The sequence below is a fragment of the Danio rerio genome, chromosome 1 (genome assembly GCF_052040795.2).
Source record: "Danio rerio strain M-AB ecotype USA chromosome 1, GRCz13ab, whole genome shotgun sequence".
Classification (NCBI taxonomy): domain Eukaryota; kingdom Metazoa; phylum Chordata; class Actinopteri; order Cypriniformes; family Danionidae; genus Danio; species Danio rerio.
Genome location: NC_141021.1, coordinates 27,520,707 through 27,545,005, shown reverse-complemented (window position 1 = coordinate 27,545,005; position 24,299 = coordinate 27,520,707). Strand labels below are relative to the sequence as shown.

The following is a 24,299-nucleotide window of genomic DNA, read 5'->3' as shown; positions in this document are numbered from 1 at the left end:
CAAAACTTAGAGGCATTTATTTATTTAGTCAGAGGCCTAAACAGCACCACTTGGGTGTATCTGCATAATTTTACCAAAACAATATTATTTTTTTATTCACAATTATCTAATTAATTAATATTAAATAATATATATATATATATATATATATATATATATATATATATATATATATATATATATATATATATATATATATATACATACATACACACACACACACATACACACACACACACACACACACACACACACATTTCCAACTACCAGTCAAGTTTGGAATCAGTGTTGATTAATGTTTGTAAAAAGGCAGTTCTGCATTTATTTATTTAATAATATTTTAAATATCTGTTTTCTAATTGAATGTAGTTTCAATTTTGATTAATTTCTGTGAATTAAAGCTAAATTGTTTATTATAATGAGTTGCATTTCTGTTATAATAAATTATTAATGGTGCAAAAACACTGCTGATTGTAGATCACTGTTGAATGATTCTTACAATTATTAGTGCTGAAAAGAAAACACTTTGTCTTGCTTCTTAGTATCATGGAAACAGTGGTACTATTTACTTTTAGGATTCTTTGATAACAAAGAATGTAAAAAAAAAATCATCTTTTTTTTTTTATTTACTTTCACTCTTAAACGATTTATTATGGTGAATAAGGGTAAACACTTTTATTGATACTTTTATATTGTATTGTATCAGCTTCCCAAACTGACAACAACAATAAATGTTTCTTCTTGAGCAACCATGATGCTAGAATATTTCAAGGATTATATTACACTGAAGACAAATCCTGCTTAAAATTCACCTTTAAACCACAAGATTAATAACATTTTAAACTACATTAAATAAAAAAAAAGTTTATTTAATATTCTATATTTAATATTTTTATATTAAAGGAATGCAAAGCCATGAGTTTATTATAAAACAGATCTTACTGATTACAAACTTTTGACTCGAATAGGGCTCATTTCACAACAGAAATGTACACAGAAAACCTCATCTTAAGTTTGCATATCAACATAAACATTTTTTTTTCATGATGCAGATGTACTGTCAGAAATGTTGACTATATTTGCTGAATAACATTCTCCAGCAGACGGGTAGTGCAGAAGTTGAGAGGGCTTTGCCTGAACACAATCTTCACCAGCTGTTAAGCAGTGCATGCATGTGACTCATCACTTTTGCTCTAATTCTCAGTAACATGGCCTTGTGCTACTTCTCAAATTCTCACAAACAGCCAATTGTTCCCATGCATGATGTTTGTTTGTGGGTGGGTTTGTGCGTGACAGAACAAGGGAGTATGTATAAGTTTAAGTATGTATAAGTATGTATAAATCAAAAAATTGTCATGTCAAAAATGCCTAAATGCACAAATATATTATTTTAGAACTTTTACAAATTAAATCTGAGTAAAATGTCATTAAATACAAGTAAAACAAAGGTTATGTTATTTGGGAAATTAAAAAGTAGTCATAATATAAATTTACATATTGACAATGAAAATATAAAAAGAGTATATGCAATTAAGTTTCTTGGTGTTGTATTGGAACATAAAATTAGCTGTAGCAATAGTGTATAAAACAAAATTTATCCTGGACAATAAATCAATGTATATATTATATAACACACTTATGTAGCCATATATGAGTTATTGTGTTGAAATTTGGGGGAACACATATTATTCTAATTTACGATCCGTAAGTACAATGCAGAAAAAAAAGTAATCAGACTGATAGAAGGTGTGGGGTATTTGGAGCATACAAATCCTATATTTTTTAAAATTAAAGATACTCAAGTTCAATGATTTGGTTAAATTTAAAACAGCACAATTTATGTTTAAAGCTAGGAATAAATTACATCCAAAATGCATACAAAAGTTTTTTGAATAAAGACAAGGGGGATATAACCTGAGAGAAGAACTAAATTTTATAGGAGGTTGAAAACAAGGACAACTTTAAAAAGTTTGTGTATGTCTGTCTGTGGTGTGAAATTATGGAACAGATCAGACTCTCAAACAATGTCAGCATGGTAATCAGTTTAAAAAGTTGTATAAATAAATAAATATATATTATAAAAGGAATATAATGATGAAGGTGATTGAAAATGGTATGATGAAACTTTAATTAATGGCTATTTGCAGTACTATGTTTTTTTTTTTTGTTTTTTTTTTAGGTCTATGTTACAAAATGTAAAGGTACAAATGGATTTAAACATGTCAAAGATGCCAAAAGGATAAAATATGTCTCATGTAAAAAAAAGAGATGAGTGAAAGAAGAAATAGGTTTAAGTAATAGACGAATGAAGTATGTGGTAACGGGGTGGGAAAATAATAGGCTTGTGCTTCATCCCAGTCCATTTTCGAAAATGTTTTTTATTTTATTTTATTTTTTTATGATATTTTATGTATATTTTTGATCCAAAATAAATAAATCAAATCAAAACTTCTTTTTTCCCCCTTTTAATGTAGGAATTTCAACTGTGGTATTAAATATTAAAATGCTCATGCCTATTTACTGGAGTTGTGAAGTAAACTTTGTGCAGGATATCTTTTAGTTACATAGTTCAACTATTCTATTTCTACATGTTGTTTAATATCTATTCAACAAAACTAAGTAAAATAATTCATTTTTAATTGTTGCTTCTATGACATTTAAATTAAATTTTCTATTATTAACACTTAGCCAGTGGGGCTTTGCCAACTATTTTTTTTTCTTTAATATTGTACTGCGTTGGTTTGTTATGATTATTTTATTTACTATTTCATATTTTAGTATCTATTTTGCATGCACATTAACCAATATTATTAACATGTTAACAACATCAAAACATGAATAAGTTAGAAAATTAAATACAAAAGCACACTGTTCTTCATTTTAAACAGGTGCATCTCAGAATGTGATTTTTACTTTATGTAAATGATCTACACAGCCACAGGACCCTTTATCTTTTTACTTATTTTCAACGTATTAGAGAGGCAACAAACTCACTGCTAAAATTAAAAACTATTTGCTACAATTGTTTAATACCTTGTTTCTGGATACAGGCTATAGTTTAGCTACAGTCGTGTGATGGGGAAATAGCATTACAAAACTGTAAGTCAGACGATGTTTGGGCAAAATTATGGCCATTCGCGTCCTTTCTATCGTGCAGAAAATAGATTTATGTTCATCTACAATCAAAAACAGAACAACCATTATGAAAAAATATAAATATAGGCTACCACGAATGTATGTATATGCTTTTTTGTTATAATTTATGTGGATCAAAAATATAGTTTAACTTAAGCGCCCCACACAGCATAATGGCTAAATAATATACTTTAAAGTAGCCAAGTCAAACTTAATCTCTACAGGCCTAGCTAACATCGCGTCTTAATCAAAATCCATAAAATGACTTTACTCTTGAAAAACGAGAGATTTTTCCTGGTAAAGTTAGCCTATTCCCGAAGAGTAACTTCTCCATGGCACAAAACCCAATTATGTTAGCATAATTAGCGTTGTGATATGCTTATGTACCCGAAAAAAAGAATAAAAAAACTTCTTGTGATCTAAAAGCAGGCTAATGCCAGTTACATTAGCCATAAAACATTAGCAGAACCTAATTTCTGTTTCTCTGCAGCCTCTCCTACTGTGTCGTAAACTCATGTCTTCCTGACTCAGCTGTTGTGCGCAGGCGCAGTATGACAGTACTGCACCACGGTTTTGCTGTGACGTTTATGACAGAGACAAGTCCGAACAAATATCTCGCTACGAAAAATTATTTTAAGACACAACACTTTGATAAACGAGTCAGTTTCGCTTATTTACGCATTATATTGGAACATGTTATTCATGGAGACCGATAAAAATAAATTACAGCGTTGAACTGATTGTTTTCGCAGTATCATCATCATTTGGTTTTACCTGTGAAGCGAATTAATTTCGAAAATCAATAAAGATGATGAACGTCGAGGATGAACTGACCACAGCAGCAGCCACCGGAAACATTTCCCATGTTCAGTTTTTACTTTCTAACGGAGTGAATGCCAATGTGGTTAACAAATTTAGAAGAACGCCTATACAGGTAGGTTTAGACGCGCTTTAAGAATAAACAACGGAAATAAACAAATGCAAATAAATAAATAAGATTAATTGCAGATATGGAACATTAAATTAGTAACATACAATTCAAAGACTTATTTTGTATTAAAGGTCATATTATTTAACAAATTTAGGCTATTTCATATTTTCACACCTGTTTGACTATATGGGATTTACTTTTCTTTTTTTTTTTTAATATTAGGCTATTTGTGTATTTATTTTACTCATTTTAGCATGTTTAAGAACTTATTAGGCTACTAAAACGGCCTGAAACATGTTTACCAATAGCGTGTTATCAACCTATAATACTAACAACACTTTCTATCTTTTAGTAATGTCATTAATTTTAACATTATAATTTTAACTTATAGCTACATTCTTAGAAATTAGTCCGAAATAAGACAAGGAGTTTTGGATGTATTGTCAAAGTTCAAATTATTCAAAGAAAACTAAAATCTTATTGAAAACGAAAGTCCCAATGTACTATAACTGTGTATAAAAACCAAATGTTTACAATTATATATAAGAGATAGATAGATAGATAGATTTATATACATAACAATAAATAAATAAGACATTTTATAGATCTTAATTTCAGATAAATTTTAAACTATTAAATCATATCTCTATGTGCGAGAAGAATGGCACACTACTTGCTAATTCACTCCCGAAAGCTTTGTTGGCATCGATGGTTTTAAGAAGAACCTTTTGCATCTATGGAGAAAATTTTTGAAAAATGTGCCTTTAAACTATTAAAATGTTTATTTCATTTTTGACAATAAAAATACTTCTTTTGGAAGCTTTGTAATAGGTTTTCTGTGCAGAACCAGAAGGGCATCACTGCGAAAACCCTTTTCCTCTTATTGCCATGCTTGTTTTTACGAATGTACGTTTAATATTTTGACATTTGTACAGTTGGCCTATATTGACCAAAATAATCAGCCACCACTAGCACAGTCATAGACTAATGGAGTATATATTTTAGACCATACTTATTTTTGCTTTTTATAATCGTGTAGGCCTATTATTATAATATTTGGTGTTAAAGTTTTCATCTAATTTTCACAATGTCCAATGGTTTTACGGTTCATGCTCTCGGTTACGGGACATCAAAAGCCGAAGAGGTAGCCTACAATAAAGTGCGTATAGATATCTTTTAGCACACTTTAAACAGATGGACAGCATACATCCAGAAATCGTAAAAGATTAGGCAATTGTAAAACTTCTGACGAGCATGAATTGCCTCAGAAAAATGTCAATTAAACGAAAGATGTTTAAGAAAATCACAAATGTGAACAAAGCATATTTATGGCATACATTTTATTTAAAATGATTATAGGAATCTTCATAATTAATCATATGAAAAATAAGAATTAGCTACAACACAATTTGTTGCATTTAATTGATTTACTGCCCGTGAATAATTTATTGATAGGCTAAAAGAGGAATGCATCATGCACAGCAATGTTCAGTGCCAGCATGTGCACTGCTTTCGTTCCTATTTAACCAAAAAGTATCTACTTTCCAGATTTCGAGTGATGGCAGTAAAATTATTGATTAAACACACTTCTCTACAGTGACATCATGACGTTACTGGCGTTTATTTTTTCATGAGACAGCAATTTTCCCCCTCTCCAGGTGATGATGATGGGTAACGCACCTTTGGCTCTTGTGCTGCTGGAACAGGGAGCGGACCCTAATGTGCCTGACCCCGACACAGGGAGCACACCTCTGCACGACGCTGCCAGAACCGGATTCATTGACACCGTGCGGCTTTTAATCCGCTTCGGCGCCGACCCCAATACAAAAGATCACTGCGATTTACGACCAGTGGATGTGGCACAACAGACTGGCAACGTAGACGTGGTTGAATTACTCAATCGTGTTTAAAATGTTTAAAGACTGCATCACTGCATAGCCTAGGCTACTTTAGGTGGTAACCTTATTAATGCACTCAAGTACTTATAATTCTCAATAGCACATGGTCATTCATGTAGTTTGGAGATTCTAATCATTTAAAATTTTATTTCTGTATCTTTTAAGTTTATTTATTATTATTATTTATAATTAGCTAGTCAATGGGAACTTCAATAAAAGGCTACAGACACAAACCATCATACGCTCATGCTAGCCTATAGTTCGCATAATAAAAAGTGTAGACAGCATTATGTCCAAAGATAAATAAATAATTAAATAACATATCCACCTATTTGTTTTTAACCTGAAAAGCATGGCGACAAACATTGAATCAAATGGCTTGCAACGCAAGGACATCCAATATTTTTGGCGAGCTCTTTCTTTTTTCATTTCTTCCGGTTAAACATGCTTTTATTAAGTTTATAATATTGTACGACTAATAAAAATGAAACTTTCTATTTATACCAAGGCATTATTTAAATAATTTTGCTTAACGTGGTTAGCTGTTTGTTAGCTCTGTGTGGTTAAACTGTGTGGGTTAACTGACAAAAGAAACATTTAGTTTGTGCGGGATGTTTGTTAGCCTTTATTCTTAACTGTACTGTAGTGTTGAATTGATAATTGTTTCTTTTTTTCTGGCTACTCAAATACCCGGTGCAAACTAAACCCGTATGTTAATTAAGAGTTTAACCTTAAAAAACTATATATAGCCTAATAGAAAACGAGGCGCTTCATTTTACATGCATAACTCGTTTAACTAAGTGCAGGAAAGTGTATTAAAATCTCTATTTTTTAGAAAGGCAGAGAGAGGAAAAAAACAGACAGAAAAGTTAAATAAGGCGTCGATGTAAAAGAAAACGGTGTAGATGCAAAGGAAACGAAGCAGGTAACGCTTGTCCAAAAAAAATCACTCCTGCATTTTTGTCCCCCTCACATTTGTATCCAAGTTTGTTACAAATACGCACTTTGTTCTTCACTCTAGAAAAACAAACGTGTTGCTGACTAAGTTACATATTTGCTAATTCAAATATAGTACAATGAATAATATCCACACAAACTGCATAGGGAAAACAGCATTCGTTTATTTGTAGGTATGACAGCCATTTATTAACCAAAATACTTGTATTTATATTTAAGCTATTTATGTCATGCTTATATTTGTGTGATAATGCTACTGCTAATGTAAAAGGCACTAAAACAATTGTAATTATCCCAAGATCCCGTCTTTTCCCTCTACCAGTGCTTTCATGCATATGTCTAAATCTGTTTATTTGTTTGTTTATTATAACTGCACAGCCATTTCAGTGTGGTTAACATACAAATCCCCCTTTTTTTTTTTTTTTTGGTTGATGGTGGTAAGAATATTACACTTGTTTAAAGATAAACAACTGCAGTCATAGACACTACATTTTCATGACTTCTCGATGGCAGGATTTGTTAATGTTTGGGCAACATTACTGAGGACTGAGACATCGACTGAAAAACAACCAAGAGAAAAAACAAAATCAGATGTGATGGAAAATGTTCAACTCATATATTATGTTAAGAAAAAAAGCTGCTTTATAATTGCAGTATTTTAATAAAAACTTAACTCACTTTATGTGCATTTATTGTGCTGTCCCAGTCCATCTGGCAGATTTGCGGGATTGCTGTGAGCAGGATGCTGCTAGCCTTATTTGCGTTCTCTTTCATGGTTTTCAAAACATTGTCCACACACACCTAGAATAAAAAAAACAGCTTGGTATTTGCAAGAAAATTATGATACAAAGCAAAAGCGTGTCAATTAAAGCACCAAAAATCTATTAAACATTATTGTTTGTGTATGTTTGTGTATATTTAAGTTTTCTAAAAAAAATGGTAGCTTTATAAAGACATTTAAATAAGGTTTTTATTCATAAACATTGTTCAGACAGCATTTACAGCATTTCAATTAAGCTTAAGTATATCACATCAGCACAATGAGGATTGTTCTCACACATCTATGTATAAACTAGTTAAGCTGTCCAATGTTTATATCAGAATAAAATAAACTAAAAACATCTAAAAATCTTATAAAGTTATCATGTCCCTCACTAGATTTGCATTAAACTGCTCGATTTATGTGGATTAAAAGAAATCTTCATAAAAAACTAAACAAAATCCACATAAAAGTATTTAGATTAGATCTCTTAAGAGTCTCAGGTTTGTTTGCAGTTGCTCTGATAAGGTTGCTGAACTGGACTACATTTTATGCTCAAGTAACAGATAGACTATTGTCTCTAAACTATGAGCCATTTGGTTGTATAATGTCAGGATCTACATTTAACCTACTGCACCGACAGGAAATGTGAACTACACACTTTTTACTTTTTTTTTATCAACAGTGGTTTCCTCTGGAGGAACTGACTAATTGGCTGCCAACAAACTGTGTATGATTGTCTGTGTATGAATCAGACAGAGATACTGAGAACACCATACTGGGACGGAAGGATGTGATGAAGCAGGGAGTGAAAACTAGAGGTCAGCAGCAGGAACTCGGAAGGCGGACTGAGAAATGCAAGGGGAAGTAAACACCAACACCAACTACCAGTCTTACCGGTCATCCGGCTATCGGAAACAATAATCTGCAGAGAGTTTATTGACTTAAAAATAAATATCCTATAAAAATTCTTCTAAACTAAGATACAAATAACTTGGACGCAGCAACAACACTTTTGCCTATTATAAGGTTCATTCTTTAAAATAGCATTTAAAAAAAAAAGAATAATAATAAAAATATATATATATATATATATATAAACACATTGTCAAATCTCTTGTTTACAATAAACTATAAAAAAGCACCTAATAACATGAAGCTCTCAATTTAGACTTAAGCACCAAAATAATAATAAAGGCTAAAGCTTAATGGTTTGTATTTGCCACAAACATAAGGACCATTAGAAGAGATGGTCTTGAATGGAACCAAGGCTTTAAATATACATTGACCAGCCACTTTCTTAGGTACACCTTTCCAACGCACATTTCTAATCAGCCAGTTACATGGCAGCAGCTAAATGCATTTAGGCATGTAAACATGTAATGGTGTGGGGGATATTTTCTTGGCACAATTTGGGCCCATTATTACCAACTGTACATCATGTCAACGCCACAGCCTACCTGAGTATTGTTGCTGACGATGTCCATCTCTTTATGACCACAGTGTACCCATCTTCTAATGGCTACTTCCAGCAGGATAACGCGCCATGTTATAAAGTGTGAATCATACTAGACCAGTTTCTTGAACATGACAATGAGTTCACTGTACTCAAATGGCCACCACAATCACAAAATCTCAATCAAATAAAACACCTCTGGGATTTAGTGGAACGGGAGACTCGCATCATGGATTTGCAGCTGACAAATCCACAAAGGATTAAGGCAGTTCTAAAGGCAAAAGGGGGTCCAACTCGGTACTAGTAAGGAGTGCCTAATGAAGTGGCCAGTGAGTGTATATAAACTTGGTTGAAAAAAAAAACAAAACAATAAAATTATTGATTATTGTTAATATGCAAACACTTTTTATACAAGCTACTGCGCCATAATTAATACATTTATAAATGTCTTAAAAAAGCTTAAATAAAAGCTCAATGATGTAAGATTTATGCCAAAATTATTTGTTTTATTCATTGACTTAATGCCATTGACAAAAAAATATTTAAAAAGGTAAACAGCATTTAAATAATGAATACACTTCATGCAATGTTTGGGTTTCAATAAAGAGTTTCTTCAAGTAAGCTAAGCTCACGTTTTTCACACACAAGCACCATAAAAAGAATAAATTAGGGATAATAATAAGCTTAAGAAAGGGTGGGGTGAGTATAGGGGCTATTTGGAAAGGTCCTGTGTTTTTTTTTTCCCTGTAATTCCATCGTGTAACACGGAAATGATATAATTCACCTTTAATCTTGATGGAAAATCATTATTATTTTAAAAGGGTGTTGGTGAACCATAGTAATAACCAATAACAGCATAATAAAGCGAACCGTTCATCATGTTTTGTAACTTCAAAAACACATTCTCGTAAATGATAAAATTTAACTTTTTTTTTTTAAATAGTCACTGACAAAATAAATAATAATAGATTTAGCTGCAAGCAGCAATTAAGAAGCCATGCAGTTCAGAGGCAGAATCAGTAATCATGTCAGAAAACACCACTTCAAGAATTTCATGCTTTCATAATAATAATATTAAGGAGGGAAAAAATCTTTTTTTCACCTGTAATATGTCAAAAGGGGTTAGTGAGAGGTTGCTTTAGCCAAACCCTTTACATCCGAGGAAGAGAATAATCCTGCATTTAAGTCATTAAACAATTTTTATTTTTATTAGTTTTTAATACCCAGACTAATACCTTATTCCTATTATATTATTATTAATAATGATCTTGATTTTAATTTTAGGTCTCATAATGTATTTTGTCGGAAGTTACATGTCCCCTCACCCCAGCTGTGGGTAGATTAGACTGAAAATGGTTACAACAAAACATAAATTGACCATGAATCATTACAACGAGATTCACTGGTTGCATAAATTCTGTTCAGTTTAGTTTCAGTTCCGGAAAAAAAACAAAATGGAGTCCAGTTGGAACTGACTGAAAAAGATTGTATGTTTTATTTAAAGACACATTTCTGAGTCTGCCTTTTGCACAGCATTTTTTGGCTTGTGTGGGAGTAACATTAGAAACGTGCAGCTGTGTACAGTTTAGAGGGAATATTGGCAAGAAGTCAAATGGCTTACAAGAAGCCAGCAAAATACAATGTATTAGCTAAGGACTACTGCTAAGATTTAATTTTAAGATTTAAACTACAACTGTTTATTTAGCTAACTAAATGAAGACATCAAAAGACAAATATTATTTTATATACAGTATAACTTAACCCACATTTTTCACTGAAAGAAAATAAATGAGGATGCTTTTGTTTGACAAAATAAGTCACTACTGTATGTAAACATTGTTTTTACAAACAAGAACGTCCTTTGTGGTCTCAAAAAAAGAGGAATAAGTTTAACTAGGTACACACAAACACACACACACACACACACACACACACACACACACACACACACACACACACACACTTCTGCTCACCGCCTCTTCATGCTCTTTCCAGCAGTCATAATCAGTTGCCATCGCAATACTTGCATAGCACAAGCCAGCCTCCTTGGCAAGAACCACCTCCGGTACAGTGGTCATGTTGATGACATCAGCACCCCATTGTCTGAACATAAGGCTCTCTGCTCGAGAAGAGAAACGAGGACCCTCTATGGTCACCATTGTCCCTCGAGTGTGGCACTTCACACCAAGTCCCTGTGCAACCTCCAGGAGCACCTACAAAAGGAGATAAGAAGTTGATAAATAAAACAAGAATAAGATCGACAGAAAGTGAAAGAAACAGCGATCTGGAAAACAGCACTGACCTCTCTAGTCTTGCTGCAGAACGGTTCAGCCATAGGTATGTGGCACACACCTGGAGGGCTGGTGGGTTGCCCATCATAGAATGTCTGAACACGTTTAGTAGTTCTTCAATTCAGTGCGGTGTGCGACAATTTTGAGGAAATAAAAAAGAAATGCATCAAACTAAATGTGATTGTGAAGAACAATAAAGCCAGTTGAACACCAGGGATCAGTTGCACCAGCTGAATGTAAAAAATAAATAACAATGCAGAGCTCTGTAATAATTAGATTAATAATAATACATTTATGATGCAAATTATGTAATTTTTATAATTTAGACGTGCATTGTATTGGGTATTGTTGACAGAAAACTTTTAATTACTTAGATTTAGTGAAAATTAATAAAATCTCATGATTTACAGCAAGCAGGTTTAGAGAATCCAAGCAGTAGTAGTGAAATCAGAATGGGTGTTGATATAAATCTTAATGTCTGCATAACAGCGATAACCCAGGCCATATTTCTGAACAATCTGCCCAAGAGAGAGCATATAAATACTAAATTAAAGTGAAAAGAATTAAATAAAATACTGAAAAATATTAAATATTGCATGAAATACTGCACATTATGACAAGTTTTGCTTGCTACACAACTAAAAATGTGCCAGATATAATAGTTTGTCGTTGGGAATTGGCGAATGACATAATCTAGTGGATTTTCTACTGTCATCATCAACAGTGCGCGATTGGGTTTCATGAGGAGTGGTTTTGTAGGGCAGGAGAGGGAGACTGTTTTCAAAGCTTGTATGCTAATGCTTAGCATTTTGACAGATCACCTACAGCACCTTTAATATACAAGTTATAAATATGGAACTTTATCATCCAGTAGTAGCTTTTGTACCTCCATCAATTTTCTCACTGAGAGATTTATTTGTATATGCAATAACTGTATAATTTTATTTAGTCATGTCATATGCAAACAACTGCTCAAATCTCAAAATGCATTTATTATGCAAACAATTAAAATATTTCAGCTATACGTTACTGGGTTAAGACGTTTTAATGCTCTCAAATATTGCAAATCTTCTGTACAGTTAAAAAAACTGTTTGTACTACTCTCGACATGTAAAGCCTGTACAAATACTACAAATGTTTAAGTTTGTTTATTACCACATCAGCAACTCATGGCTATTTTATGGCAGGAATAATATTGATAAAACATATTACTTAATAATAACAACTTCCTAATTCATCAAGATATTATACACAAAATGATAAAAGATAAAACATTCATGCTGAAAAGTAATTGTGTATTTTTTAAGAAATCCATTCATCTATTTTTTAAATAATTGTTTATTCTGCTGTCTTGCCGCCAGGCAATAGCTGCAATTAAACTGAAATGCCTGGTTTTACACCACAATAATTCATTAGTATGGTACAGACCAGGGATGTCCAGACTCGGTCCTGGAGGGCCGGTGTCCTGCTGAGTTTAGCTTCAACTTGCTTCAACACACCTGCCAGAAAGTTTCTAGTATATCTAGTAAGATCTTAATAAGCTGGTTCAGGTGTGTTTGATTAGGGTTGGAGCTAAACTTTCCAGGACACTAGCCCTCCAGGACCGAGTTTGGACACCCCTGGTGTAGACCCTCCTTTTGCAGCCAATGCAGCATTAATTAGTCTTGAGAATGACGGGCACAAATCCTCCAAAGTGGCTAAAGAAATTAAGCCATTCTTCCTTAAGAACAGTGGCCACGTCACTGTGATGCTGGTGGAGAAAAACGTTTTGTGACTTGCTCCTCAAAGACAGCCCAAAATGGCTTAATAATACTTAGATCTAATGACAATGCAGGCCACGGGGAACCTCACTTTCATGTTTATCAAACCACTCTGTCTTGCTGTTTGTATTGGTGCATTATTATTCTGGTACATGGCTTTGCCTTCAGGATACAATGTTTGAACCATGCATATGGTCCTTAGAATGGTTCAGATGTCCTTGGCAATGACGCACCTATCTTTTACATGTATTGGGCCAAGAAAATGTTAAGATATTGCAGACCAAACCTACTGATATTGCAAACTAAATTTACTGATCCAGCCCCCATGCTTCACTTTGGGCATGCAACAGTCTGGGTGGTATGCTTCCTTAGAGCTTCTCCAGACCGTAACTCTCTCGAATATTGGAAAGACGGGGAAAGTGAAATGTGCAATTAATGAGTACTGGTCAAATTTCGCTTTGAAACCAACACAAAATTGGCCAATGTTTTAGTTTCATTGTCCAACCCCTGTATATGTTCCCGTCCCAATGAACACAGGTACACACAGCGTAATGTCAGATAACCTAATCCACATATTTTTATCAGGTTTAAAAAATATATGATAATGAAAAGTAGGCAGAGATACTTATTGTCTAACACTTTTTATCATGACTAACACGTCTCTTTTACCTTAGAAAGTGGGTAGATTCAGGAGGGAAAAAAATCTTTTTTTTCACCTGTAAAATGTCAATAGGGGTTAGTGTGAGGTTGCTTTAGCCAAACCCTTTACATCCAAGAAAGACAATAATCCTGCATTTAAGTCATTAAACTATTTTTATTTTAATTAGTTTTTAATACCCAGACTAATACCTAATTCCTATTTCAGCATGATTGTGCCCCAGTGAACAAGGGAATGGCAAAGTTAGGTGAGATTGGTGAGGAAGAACTGTCTGGTCTGCAAAAAGCCCTGACCTCAACCCCAACATCTCTGACAGCTGGAATGAAAGCCAGAAAATCTTGCCCAATATCTGTTTCTGGGTTCACAAATACTCTAATGAATCTATGGGCAAACATCTCTAAAAAACAGAAACACGAAAAAAGTAATCAAAAAGTCTTTCCAGATAATCAGAAGCCATTTAACTACAGGTACACATGAACAGAACAATCCAATCAACTTTACAGCAATATTGTGAAGTATTTCCACATTAAAAATATACTAAACTTCACACAGGGTTATTTTAGTATCATCTCTTCCTCACAGCAAATATATTCTCTGCAATCTCAAATAGGTGTACACTAGAAATCTAAAGGGAAGTTAAAGGGATGGTGGGGTTATGAAGCAAGCAGTATGGGTCAGAGAGCTGTGGTGGTGGAGGGTGGATGGGGAGCAAATGCTAAAGAGTGACAACATACATGTTCCCAATGAATTGTTTTTAAAAAACCCGTTTTCATTTGTATCTCTAAATTATAGCCCAATAAAAATATAGATCAAAAAACTGTAAGAAAAAAAGTGTTTTACTCCTATCTAATATTTAAGCAGTTTTGATAAAGGGTTAGTTCACCTAAAAATGAAAATGATGTCATTAATTACTCACCCTCATTTCATTCCAACTCCCTGAGACCCCTATACTTTTATTGATGAGAAGCAACTGTTAAATAAAGTCATTATTGTTGTTGTTTTATGAGTGCACAAAAGTATTCTTGTAGTTTAATAATATTATGACTGAACCCCCAAAGAAATACTTGTATTGTTTTGACATGTTTCATGCTTCCTTTCTGAACTGGTTTTTGATTATGTTAAAAATTCACAATTAAATCCATGTATTTATGTTGTGTTCATACATTATTGTTTAGTTAGTAGCTCAGCATTTTCTTCCAATCAAATTGTTTTATCTTTAAAAGGTTCTTTTTTAAAGTGAGAGTAAAAAGAACACTAACCTATCAATGAACTGGTCAATTAAAACGATATCCCCAGGCTGGATATCCTCTCTCAGGGAACCACATGCTGTGGTGACTAACAGATGAGTGCAGCCCTCTTCCTTTAGAGCCCAAATATTGGCCTGGTAATTAACATTGGTTGGCATGATGGTGTGTTGTCTCCCATGCCTTGTAGAAGAGAAAAAGGTTCTAGATTAGATTCAATACTTAATAAATATAAAACAAGCAGACATTTTAAATTAAAAAGTCAATGCAAATGTTTTGTTTTTTACGCAAGAGTGTAATTACCTAGCAAGAAGCACACAATCAACATTCTTTATTTTTCCCAAAATTAGTGCATCTGATGGCTAAAAAGAGAGGGAATAAGTGAAGATAAATACATATCCGGTTCTGCCAATCAAAAAAACTAACTGATGAAATGTACAACAAAAATTATGGGGAAGCCACGATTTAAAATCAAACAATCATCAGTAATTTTGAAACATCTTATACTTATGCAAATATATGTATTAATTTCCAAATGTCCACTTATATGCATGCTGGCAAGAGACACACTTACCTTTCCATATGGTGTGACTACATACCGCTCTGTCCTTCCCTCCAGGATATCTGGATCATCAAGTCCAGATCCACCAATTATACCAATCTGTGAAAAAATGGTCTGTTATAAATACATCCGAAGGTGGGGTGGATGTCAGCAAATAGTTGATTAAAAATAAAACAAAAAACTCTGTACATCAATTTAACAAGACACATATGGTGCATGTAGGAGAGAAATGTTTGTCAAAAGACATATCAGAAGTATCACATTTAATAGTTTTTTTTAAAGAGATCAATTTCCTTACCAGCATCCGTACTGATAACTACTACCAGCAAGTCCTTCATTTTAAGATATTTAAGTGTATTTATTTATCTAAGTTTGTTTACATAATGGCACTGTTTCTTTAATAAAAACAAAATTATTTGCCAAACACTAAGATTCGCCAAAGAAGTGCCAAAAATGACATACTTCAGTAAAAATGTAAAATAAATTGTGGCAAAATTGAGAGTATCATTACTTTAAGAAATGAAGGTCAGTCAGTCCGAAAAATTGGGAAAACTTGGAAAGTTCTAACAGCAGACACATCTCTAGAACAACTGTTAAGAGGAGAGTGTCAATCAGGCCTTCATGGTAGAATATCTGCTAGGAAACCACTGCTAAGGACAGGCAACAAGCGGAAGAAACTTGTTTGGGCTAAAAAACAGAAGGAATGGACATTAGACCAGTGGAAATGTGCTTTGGTCTGATGAGTCCATATTTGAGATCTTTGGTTTCAACCACCGTGTCTGTGCTACGCAGAAAAGGCAAACAGATGGACTCTACATGCCTGGTTCCCATCGTAAAGCATGAAGGAGGAGGTGCGATGGTGTGGGGGTGCTTTGCTGGTGACACTGTTGGGGATTTATTAAAAATTGAAAGCATATAGAACCAGCATAGCTACCACAGCATCTTGCAGTGGCATGCTATTCTATCTGGTTTGCGTTTAGTTGGACTTGGACCATCATTTATTTTTTTAACAGGACAATGACCACAAACACACCTCCAGGCAGTGTATGGGCTATTTGATTAAAGAGAGTGATAGGCTGCTATGCCAGATGACCTGGCCTCCACAGTCACCGGACCTGAGCCCAATCGAGATGGTTTGGGGTAAGCTGGACCGTAGAGTGAAGGCAAAAGGGCCAACAAGTGCTAAGCATCTCTGGGAACTCCTTCAAGACTGTTGGAAGACCATTTCAGGTGACTACCTTTTGAAGCTCATCAAGAGAATGCCAAGAGTGTGCATATACAGTGGGGATCGAAAGTTTGGGCACCCCAGGTAAAAATTTGTAGTAATGTGGGTAAAGAAGCCAAGGAAAGATGGAAAAATCTCCAAAAGGCATCAAATTACAGATTAGACATTCCTTTAATATGTCAAAAAAGTTAGATTTTATTTCCATCATTTACACTTTCAAAATAACAGAAAACAAAAAAATGGCGTCTGCAAAAGTTTGGGCACCCTGCAGAGTTAATAGCATGCACTGCCTCCTTTGGAAAGCTGAGACCTGACAGTGTCATGGATTGTTCTCAATCATCGTATGGAAAGACCAAGTGATGTCAATCTCAAAGGTTTTAAATGCCCAAACTCATCCAACTCATCTGATCTTGCCCCAACAATCAGCATCATGGGTTCTTCTAAGCAGTTGTCTAGAAAACTGAAACTGAAAATAGTTGATGCTCACAAAAAAGGGAAAAGGTTATAAGAAGATAGCAAAGCGTATTCAGATGCCAATATCATCTGTACGGAATGTAATTAAGAAATGGCAGTCATCAGGAACAGTTGAAGTTAAAGCAATATCTGGAAGACCAAGAAAAATATCAGACAGAACAGCTCGCAGGATTGTGAGAAAAACAAGTCAAAACCTACGTTTGACTGCACAATCCCTCCAGAAAGATCTGGCAGACACTGGAACTGTGGTACACTTTTCCACTATAAAGAGATACTTGTACAAATATGGTCTTCATGGAAGAGTCATCAGAAGAAAACCTCTTTTACGTCCTCACCACAAAAATTAGCGTTTGAACTTTGCAAATGAACATATAGACAAGCCTGATACATTTTGGAAACAAGTTCTGTGGACCGATGAGGTTAAAATAGAACTTTTGGCCAGAATGAGCAAAGGTACGTTTGGAGAAGAAAGGGCACAGAATTTAATGAAAAAAACCTCTGTCCAACTGTTAAGCATGGAGGTGGTTCAGTCATGCTTTGGGCTTTTATTGCAGCCAGTGGCACAGGGAACATTTCACGAGTAGAAGGAGAAATGAATTCAATAAAATTTCAGCAAATTTTGGATGGTAATTTGATGCCACCTGCAAAAAGCTAAAGTTAAAGAGAGGATGGCTCCTACAAATGGATAATGATCCTAAACACACCTCAAAATCCACAATGGATTACATCAAGAGATGTAAACTGAAGGTTTTGCCATGGCCTTCACAATCTCCTGACCTCAACATTATTGAAAATCTATGGATAGACCTTAAAAGAGCAGTGCATGACAGACAGCCCAAAAATCTCAAAGAACTGGAAGACTTTTATAAGAAAGAATGGGCAAAGATACCTCAAACAAGAATTGTAAGACTCTTGACTGGCTACAAAAAGCAATTACAAACTGTGATACTTGCCAAAGGGGGCTGTACAAGATATTAACTCTGCAGGGTGCCCAAACTTTTGCAGATGCCATTTTTTTTGTTTTCTGTTATTTTGAAAGTGTAAATGATGGAAATAAAATCTAACTTTTTTGACATATTAAAAGAATGTCTAATCTGTAATTTGATGCCTTCTGGAGATTTTTCCATCTTTCCTTGGCTTCTTTATGCACATTAATACAAATTTTTACCTGGGGTGCCCAAACTTTCGATCGCCACTGTATATATTATATATTAAGAATATATATATATATATATATATATATATATATATATATATATATATATATATATATATATATATATATATATATATATATGAGCAATATCACACAAGTAGCAGTGCAATGTGGCTGCATATCAGCACTGGTGGGAGGCATGCAAGCCGAGTGCCTTAGCATCCCACCAGTGATGATATAAAGCTATGTACCACTGCTATGAGTGTGATGTTGTGTTTATACAACAGTACGGGAGGCATAACCGTGTATATAAAAAAGTAATTAAAAAAAATCAAACACACAGAGTCTAAAAACCCTTTTGTATGAGGAACTACTTTTTTCCGCCATTTATTCACATCCGCAGCAGACATCAGAACAGCAGAAACCATTGCTACTTCACAAACATCACTTTAGAGCTAGTATTTGAATGAATCTCTAGCGTAATGTCTAAAGTGATGACAAAACATGTGATTTTGCGGACATTTTAAGATTCAGTTTACAGATCTCCAAGTATTTTTCTGTTGCAATTAGGAGACCACAATAATAAAAAAAGGATTGTATCCTGAAAAAAGCAGGGCAATCACTACAAGATTACTGATGTGTTTACAATAAGGAAAAATGCTAAACTACAAAAGAGAGAGATGAACTTAGAAAGGCACTTGCCAGTTTTATAATGATTTGATTCGGTGTAGTTTAAAGTTTCAAGAAACCCTTGAGTACTTTTTTGAGATTTTAACAGGTCTGTGTTAGAGTTGGGCCGATTGACAATGCCATCGTCCATTGCCAATGCCCAAACGCCAACACAATGCTGTCGCAAAGCCGGCATCGCCTATCCTCCACCCCGCTGCAAACCCACTCGCGCAAAATACACACTTAGGCTCCGTTTACACTAATAAGTCTTAGTGTTAAAATGGCATTTTAGAACGAAAATGATCCACACCCACACTGTTTTACCTAGCATTTCTGAAAAGCCCTCCGTCCACTGAAAACGCACATCACGTGACCCCACACATACTGTCATGCGCTCCTCTGAGCTCCAGTGAACAGTGCACGTCGGACAGTTTATCAAGGATGTACTGCTGGATCGCGTCTAACTATAGTTGTTAAATGTGATATTCAGACATCCCAAGTCTCCCGGAAGTTCCGGGAGTCTCCCACAAATGCATAGAGATGAGTGATTATCTCCTGGAAATCGTGCATCTCCCTCCCAGTTGAAATAAATAGACATAATAAATAGAAATAGACAGGGCAAGAGACCTGCTGCACTGAGTCTGCATTCAGACCTGGGGATTGAGGGAGAAGTCCTCATTTATAGTGTTTATAAAAAAACGATTATCTTTATAATGCTAGAAATTGTGGTTGTATATGAAATTACAAATAAAAAATTTTAGCAGGGCATTCAATTAGTTTTTTTCTTTGCATTTTAACTTTGTAAACTATAAAATAATGCTTTACCTCATGGTTTGTGTCTCATTTTGTCAGCCAACTGACAACAGTTGTTCGCTCTCCTCCTTCCCCCCTACTCTGCTGGCCTTGCCCACTCCTGCCTCTTATCGCAGAGCTCCACACCCATTAAAATGCTTTTTTTTTTTAAATTCTGAGGTAGACTTAAATCGAATATGTGGGGTTTCATGGCCCTTTAAAATTACGCTGGGTTTTTCCTCATCTATGGGCTTATTATGCGGTCTCTGTTGCCATCTTTTGGATGGCGCTGCATAGTTGCAATCTAAACAACTACATCCTCGACTAAAAAAAGCCTTAGAAGTACATTATGTTGTCCAACTGCTGCAACATTTGTCACAATTATGAGTATGACTAAAGAATGATTGAACATTTTTAAATCCATTTCAGAAATATTTCACATTTAATTAAAATATAATAATTTTTTTTTATTACACTAACAAAAAATTGGCCATTGTCTGCCCTGCATTACCACATATCAGCATCAGCATTGACATTCAGAAAAAACATATTTTTCACCTTTGCATTATTTTAAAGTTTCATCTAAAACATTTTCTTAAAAAGTAGTACAAAACAATCTCTTTGCAATCACAAATCACAGTAATCATTTGCCATTATATTGGGGAAATTTTTACAATCATTTAATTACCCAAATCAGTGCTTTGATTTAAGTACAGGCTATAGATTACTGTAAGTAGGTAATATCTAACCACTAATCTGACTCATCACAATTAAGCATTTGAGAATCACATAATTTTAGGTGAGGGCAGAAAGGGTGATTTTTCCCTAGAATAAGTGGGATTTTCCCTTATTTTCGATTAATTTTTTTCAGCTTCTATTCTTTAAGTCTTTGCTCAGAGTAGGGTGAATTAATGTATACTGCTTCATATCAGGATGTGGCCTTTCTATTTTTACATGAATAAAATAGTATAGCTTTTGCAGTACATTGCAGTGTTTAGGTTTGAGTTAAAATGTTATTTCTAAATATATTTAATTTGATTAAAGAAACTCATTTTTTAATATTTGATTTTGTTCAAGTGCTAGTAAATATCATAACTATATTAAAGGTCCTAAACGTTGAAATAAAATTATTATAACTAATTAGCGTTTGATGTTGAACTTATTTTGGTGAGGCAGTGGCGCAGTAGGTAGTGCTGTCGCCTCACAGCAAGAAGGTCGCTGGTTCGAACCTCGGCTCAGTTGCGTTTCTGTGCGAAGTTTGCATGTTCTCCCTGTCTTCACGTGGGTTGCTCCGGAAGACATGCGGTACAAGTGAATTGGGTAGGCTAAATTGTCCATAGTGTATGTGTGTATAAGTGTGTGTGTGAATGTGTGTGTGGATGTTTCCCGGAGATGGGTTGCAGCTGGAAGGGCATCCGCTGCGTAAAAACTTGCTGGATAAGTTGTCGGTTCATTCCGCTGTGGCGACCCCGGATTAATAAAGGGACTAAGCTGACAAAAAAATGAATGAATGAATGAAAGAAAGTTAACATTGGCTTCACAAAAACCAGACTACACTATAAATAAAGGCTACTCTTAAATGAAACTATGTGTGGGAACATCTAAAAAGATTGTTTAATCGGGCAGAAATTGCACCCTAAATTAGAAAATAATAAATAACCACTTGATAACTGCCATCATTCTAATTTTGAATTTAAGTCAGTGAATCAGTGAGAACTGGAAGATTAACTGTTTTTAATATACCTGTAACTGTCACAAGCTCCCAAATTACAAACTTGTTCATCTCAGAAGTTTGGATAGTGATTCATCTTTTACAAATCGCTTAAGTATTGGTGTCTGCAGTTCAGAGACCAAAATTTAACATTTAGTAAAATATTATACTTGAAGTGTGAAATAACCAGCGGTGTAAAGAAATAAATTACAAATTCTCAAATTACTGTAATCGAGTCATTTTTCTAAGGAATTATAAGTTATCAAAAAATAAGTAAACACAAAAATGTGTACTTTTACTTTCCCTTGAGTACATTTTAGTGCTGTATTGGTACTTTTACTCCACTACTTCCCTTCACTGATGACAAGATGATGGATGTTTACTGTATGATGACCGAAATGGCCTTAAACACACAGCAGACACAAGATGTCAACATGACATAAGATTGACGTTGCAGCCCAAAGTCGTGGGGATGTTGCATTTTGTTTGAAAATGAAAAATGTGTTGACATCAGAACCCAATGTCAGGCTGACTTCAATGTCCAATGACCAATCTAAATTCAACCAAACATCAACGTCTAATGATGTTACAGCTTGACATTTTGTAGACAATACCCCTATGATCTCTATCAGACGTTGGATTTTGGTTGCCATACCTGACAAATAAATGTTAGTATTTGATGTCAATATTACATTGGTTTAAGATATTGGCTCAGCGTTGGATTTTGGTCACTTTTTTAACACAATCTAAAATCAACCAAATATCGACGTCATCTGATGTCATTATTGGACAACAAAATAACGTTGTCCTTAGACACTGGAAAGATGTTGAATTTTGGTGTCCTGTCATCACAATCAAATTTAAAATAATATTAGCAACTTATGAAGTTGTGTGCCTGCTGGGCAATAACTAAATGCACAACAGAATGTTACGTTTAAACACATTCACAAATTAGATGTAAATGCATCAGCTTTTTGCACCGTAATACTCACTACTCTTGAGTACTTTTGAAAGGTCTACTTTTTACTCATACTTTAAAAAATATAAAAACAGATACTTTTACTCTATTTGCACTACATTTTTAGGCAAGTAATGGTAATTTTACATAAGTATTTTTTTCAGTACTCTTTTCACCACTGGAAATAACTAAACAGTGGTCTTAAATTTTCTCAAGTCAAGGGTTGGAGCCAGAATATGGAAACTGCTTACATTCTAGCTTAAAAAGCAGACATCATGGACATTACCAACAGTTGACGTAAGGAAGTCAACTGTTGAATATTGTATTTGTGGCATTATTTTGTGGATTTTATAGATGGTGCTATTTTCCATGTGGAAAAAATCAGCATACTGGTTAGGCAGGTTTTGACACATGGCTGCTGGTTTAAGATAGCTTTTGCTAATTATGAGCTGGTTAAAACCAGAAAAGAATCAGCTAATGACCAGCAAGAACCAGCTTAAACCCACTAATGACCATAAAGAACTAACTGAAACCAGCAATAACCTGCCTTAACTAGCTGATGACAACTATTAACCAATTTTAATCAGCAGCCACGAGTTTAAAAAAAAATACATTTTTTGGTCAAAGTTGTTGATAAAACTTTTAAGTTTTACACTTCTATAAAAATCATTCTCCTCTCACTCACGTGAAACGTAATTTTATTTTACATGTGCAGCACCAACAAATACTTGTGCCCATTTAAGCCTTAAATACTTCATGACTAACGTTAGTTTCTTTTTGTTGTTATTTCGTGTGTCTTTTACCTACCTATAATATTACAATTTAATATAACGTTAACCCTTCCCATGTAGACACGAGGTACTCTCTAGCATTATTAGCTAGCATCATTGCTTCTCCATCAACCAGGAAATTGTTTGGCAGTGATCCGTGTGGTGGTACCTGGTTATTCTCTTCATGCTAAATAAAATGCGAAACTGAAAACTGGCATTAAAATATTAGAAAAGCTTTATATTTTGACGAATACAGTAGACTGATTTACAGCATAATGTTCATTCCAGGACCCAAGTGATCCAACATTTGGTAAGTTCACGTTAAAACGCGGAAGTATCCCATTTTTAAACTATTTTTCTCACATATATCTTGTGTTGTATTTCATGATGACACTGTTCAAATTACCTTTACGTGACTGTTTGATGTCATTTTCTTCAAAGTGCAGAAAAATACCAAGAGAGCTTTCTACTTCTTTCTTGGGTGTCGCTGCGCAAACGAAGAAAGTGCATTAGCGCCCCCTAATGTGGAGTAACTTACAAACAATCAAAACTACAGACGGTATCAAGTTAGATGTAAACTAGGATCAGGGACATTCTGTGCATGGGAATTGGGAACACAATAATAATAAATACAAAAAAAATGATGTTTTCACCATCGAGAAAATACATGTATTTGAAAAATTATGTGTTAGATCTCTGCATTTTTTCATATTATTGTAGATACTGTAGCCTACAGTTAAATGTCACAGTCTTAAATTTCTTTTATACTTTTTGCAACAAATCACATTGGATGAACTTTTTCTTCGACATTTTACATGATGTACATTATTAAAATATTAAAAAGAAAATATTCTGTCAATCTTGTCAATATACAGCTATAGGGAAGAAAATT

The 24,299-nt window shown here is 34.2% G+C and overlaps 2 protein-coding genes across 6 annotated transcripts; one reads left to right on the top strand and one right to left on the bottom strand.

The window, feature by feature from the left end:
* The first annotated feature begins 3,697 nt into the window (after positions 1-3,697).
* On the top strand, positions 3,698-6,467 carry cdkn2a/b (cyclin-dependent kinase inhibitor 2A/B (p15, inhibits CDK4)). Its single transcript, XM_087237254.1, has 2 exons — positions 3,698-4,069; positions 5,725-6,467. Exons 1-2 carry the CDS (start codon positions 3,944-3,946, stop codon positions 5,974-5,976), a joined length of 378 nt encoding a protein of 125 aa, XP_087093380.1. The 5' UTR covers positions 3,698-3,943; the 3' UTR covers positions 5,977-6,467.
* Positions 6,468-7,065: 598 nt separating this feature from the next.
* mtap (methylthioadenosine phosphorylase) lies at positions 7,066-23,904 on the bottom strand. Of its 5 annotated transcripts, none has more exons than XM_087235316.1 (8): positions 23,814-23,904; positions 15,665-15,751; positions 15,394-15,452; positions 13,046-15,273; positions 11,440-12,877; positions 11,111-11,350; positions 7,600-7,722; positions 7,066-7,479 (listed from the first exon to the last, which is right to left on the bottom strand). In XM_087235316.1, the coding sequence occupies exons 5-8, from the start codon at positions 11,470-11,472 to the stop codon at positions 7,441-7,443; spliced, it is 435 nt and encodes a 144-aa protein (XP_087091442.1). In that variant the 5' UTR covers positions 11,473-12,877; positions 13,046-15,273; positions 15,394-15,452; positions 15,665-15,751; positions 23,814-23,904; the 3' UTR covers positions 7,066-7,440.
* Between the last annotated feature and the right edge of the window lie 395 nt (positions 23,905-24,299).

Coding starts and splice junctions, on each gene's coding strand:
- mtap (XM_087235316.1), bottom strand. CDS start 11,472: ATGGCTGAACCGTTCTGCAGCAAGACTAGAGAG. Junction 11,351..11,439: donor TCTGCAGCAAGACTAGAGAG/GTCAGTGCTGTT, acceptor CTCCTTTTGTAG/GTGCTCCTGGAGGTTGCACA. Junction 7,480..7,599: donor GCACAATAAATGCACATAAA/GTGAGTTAAGTT, acceptor GTTGTTTTTCAG/TCGATGTCTCAGTCCTCAGT.
- cdkn2a/b (XM_087237254.1), top strand. CDS start 3,944: ATGATGAACGTCGAGGATGAACTGACCACAGCAGCAGCCACCGGAAAC. Junction 4,070..5,724: donor TTAGAAGAACGCCTATACAG/GTAGGTTTAGAC, acceptor CCCCCTCTCCAG/GTGATGATGATGGGTAACGC.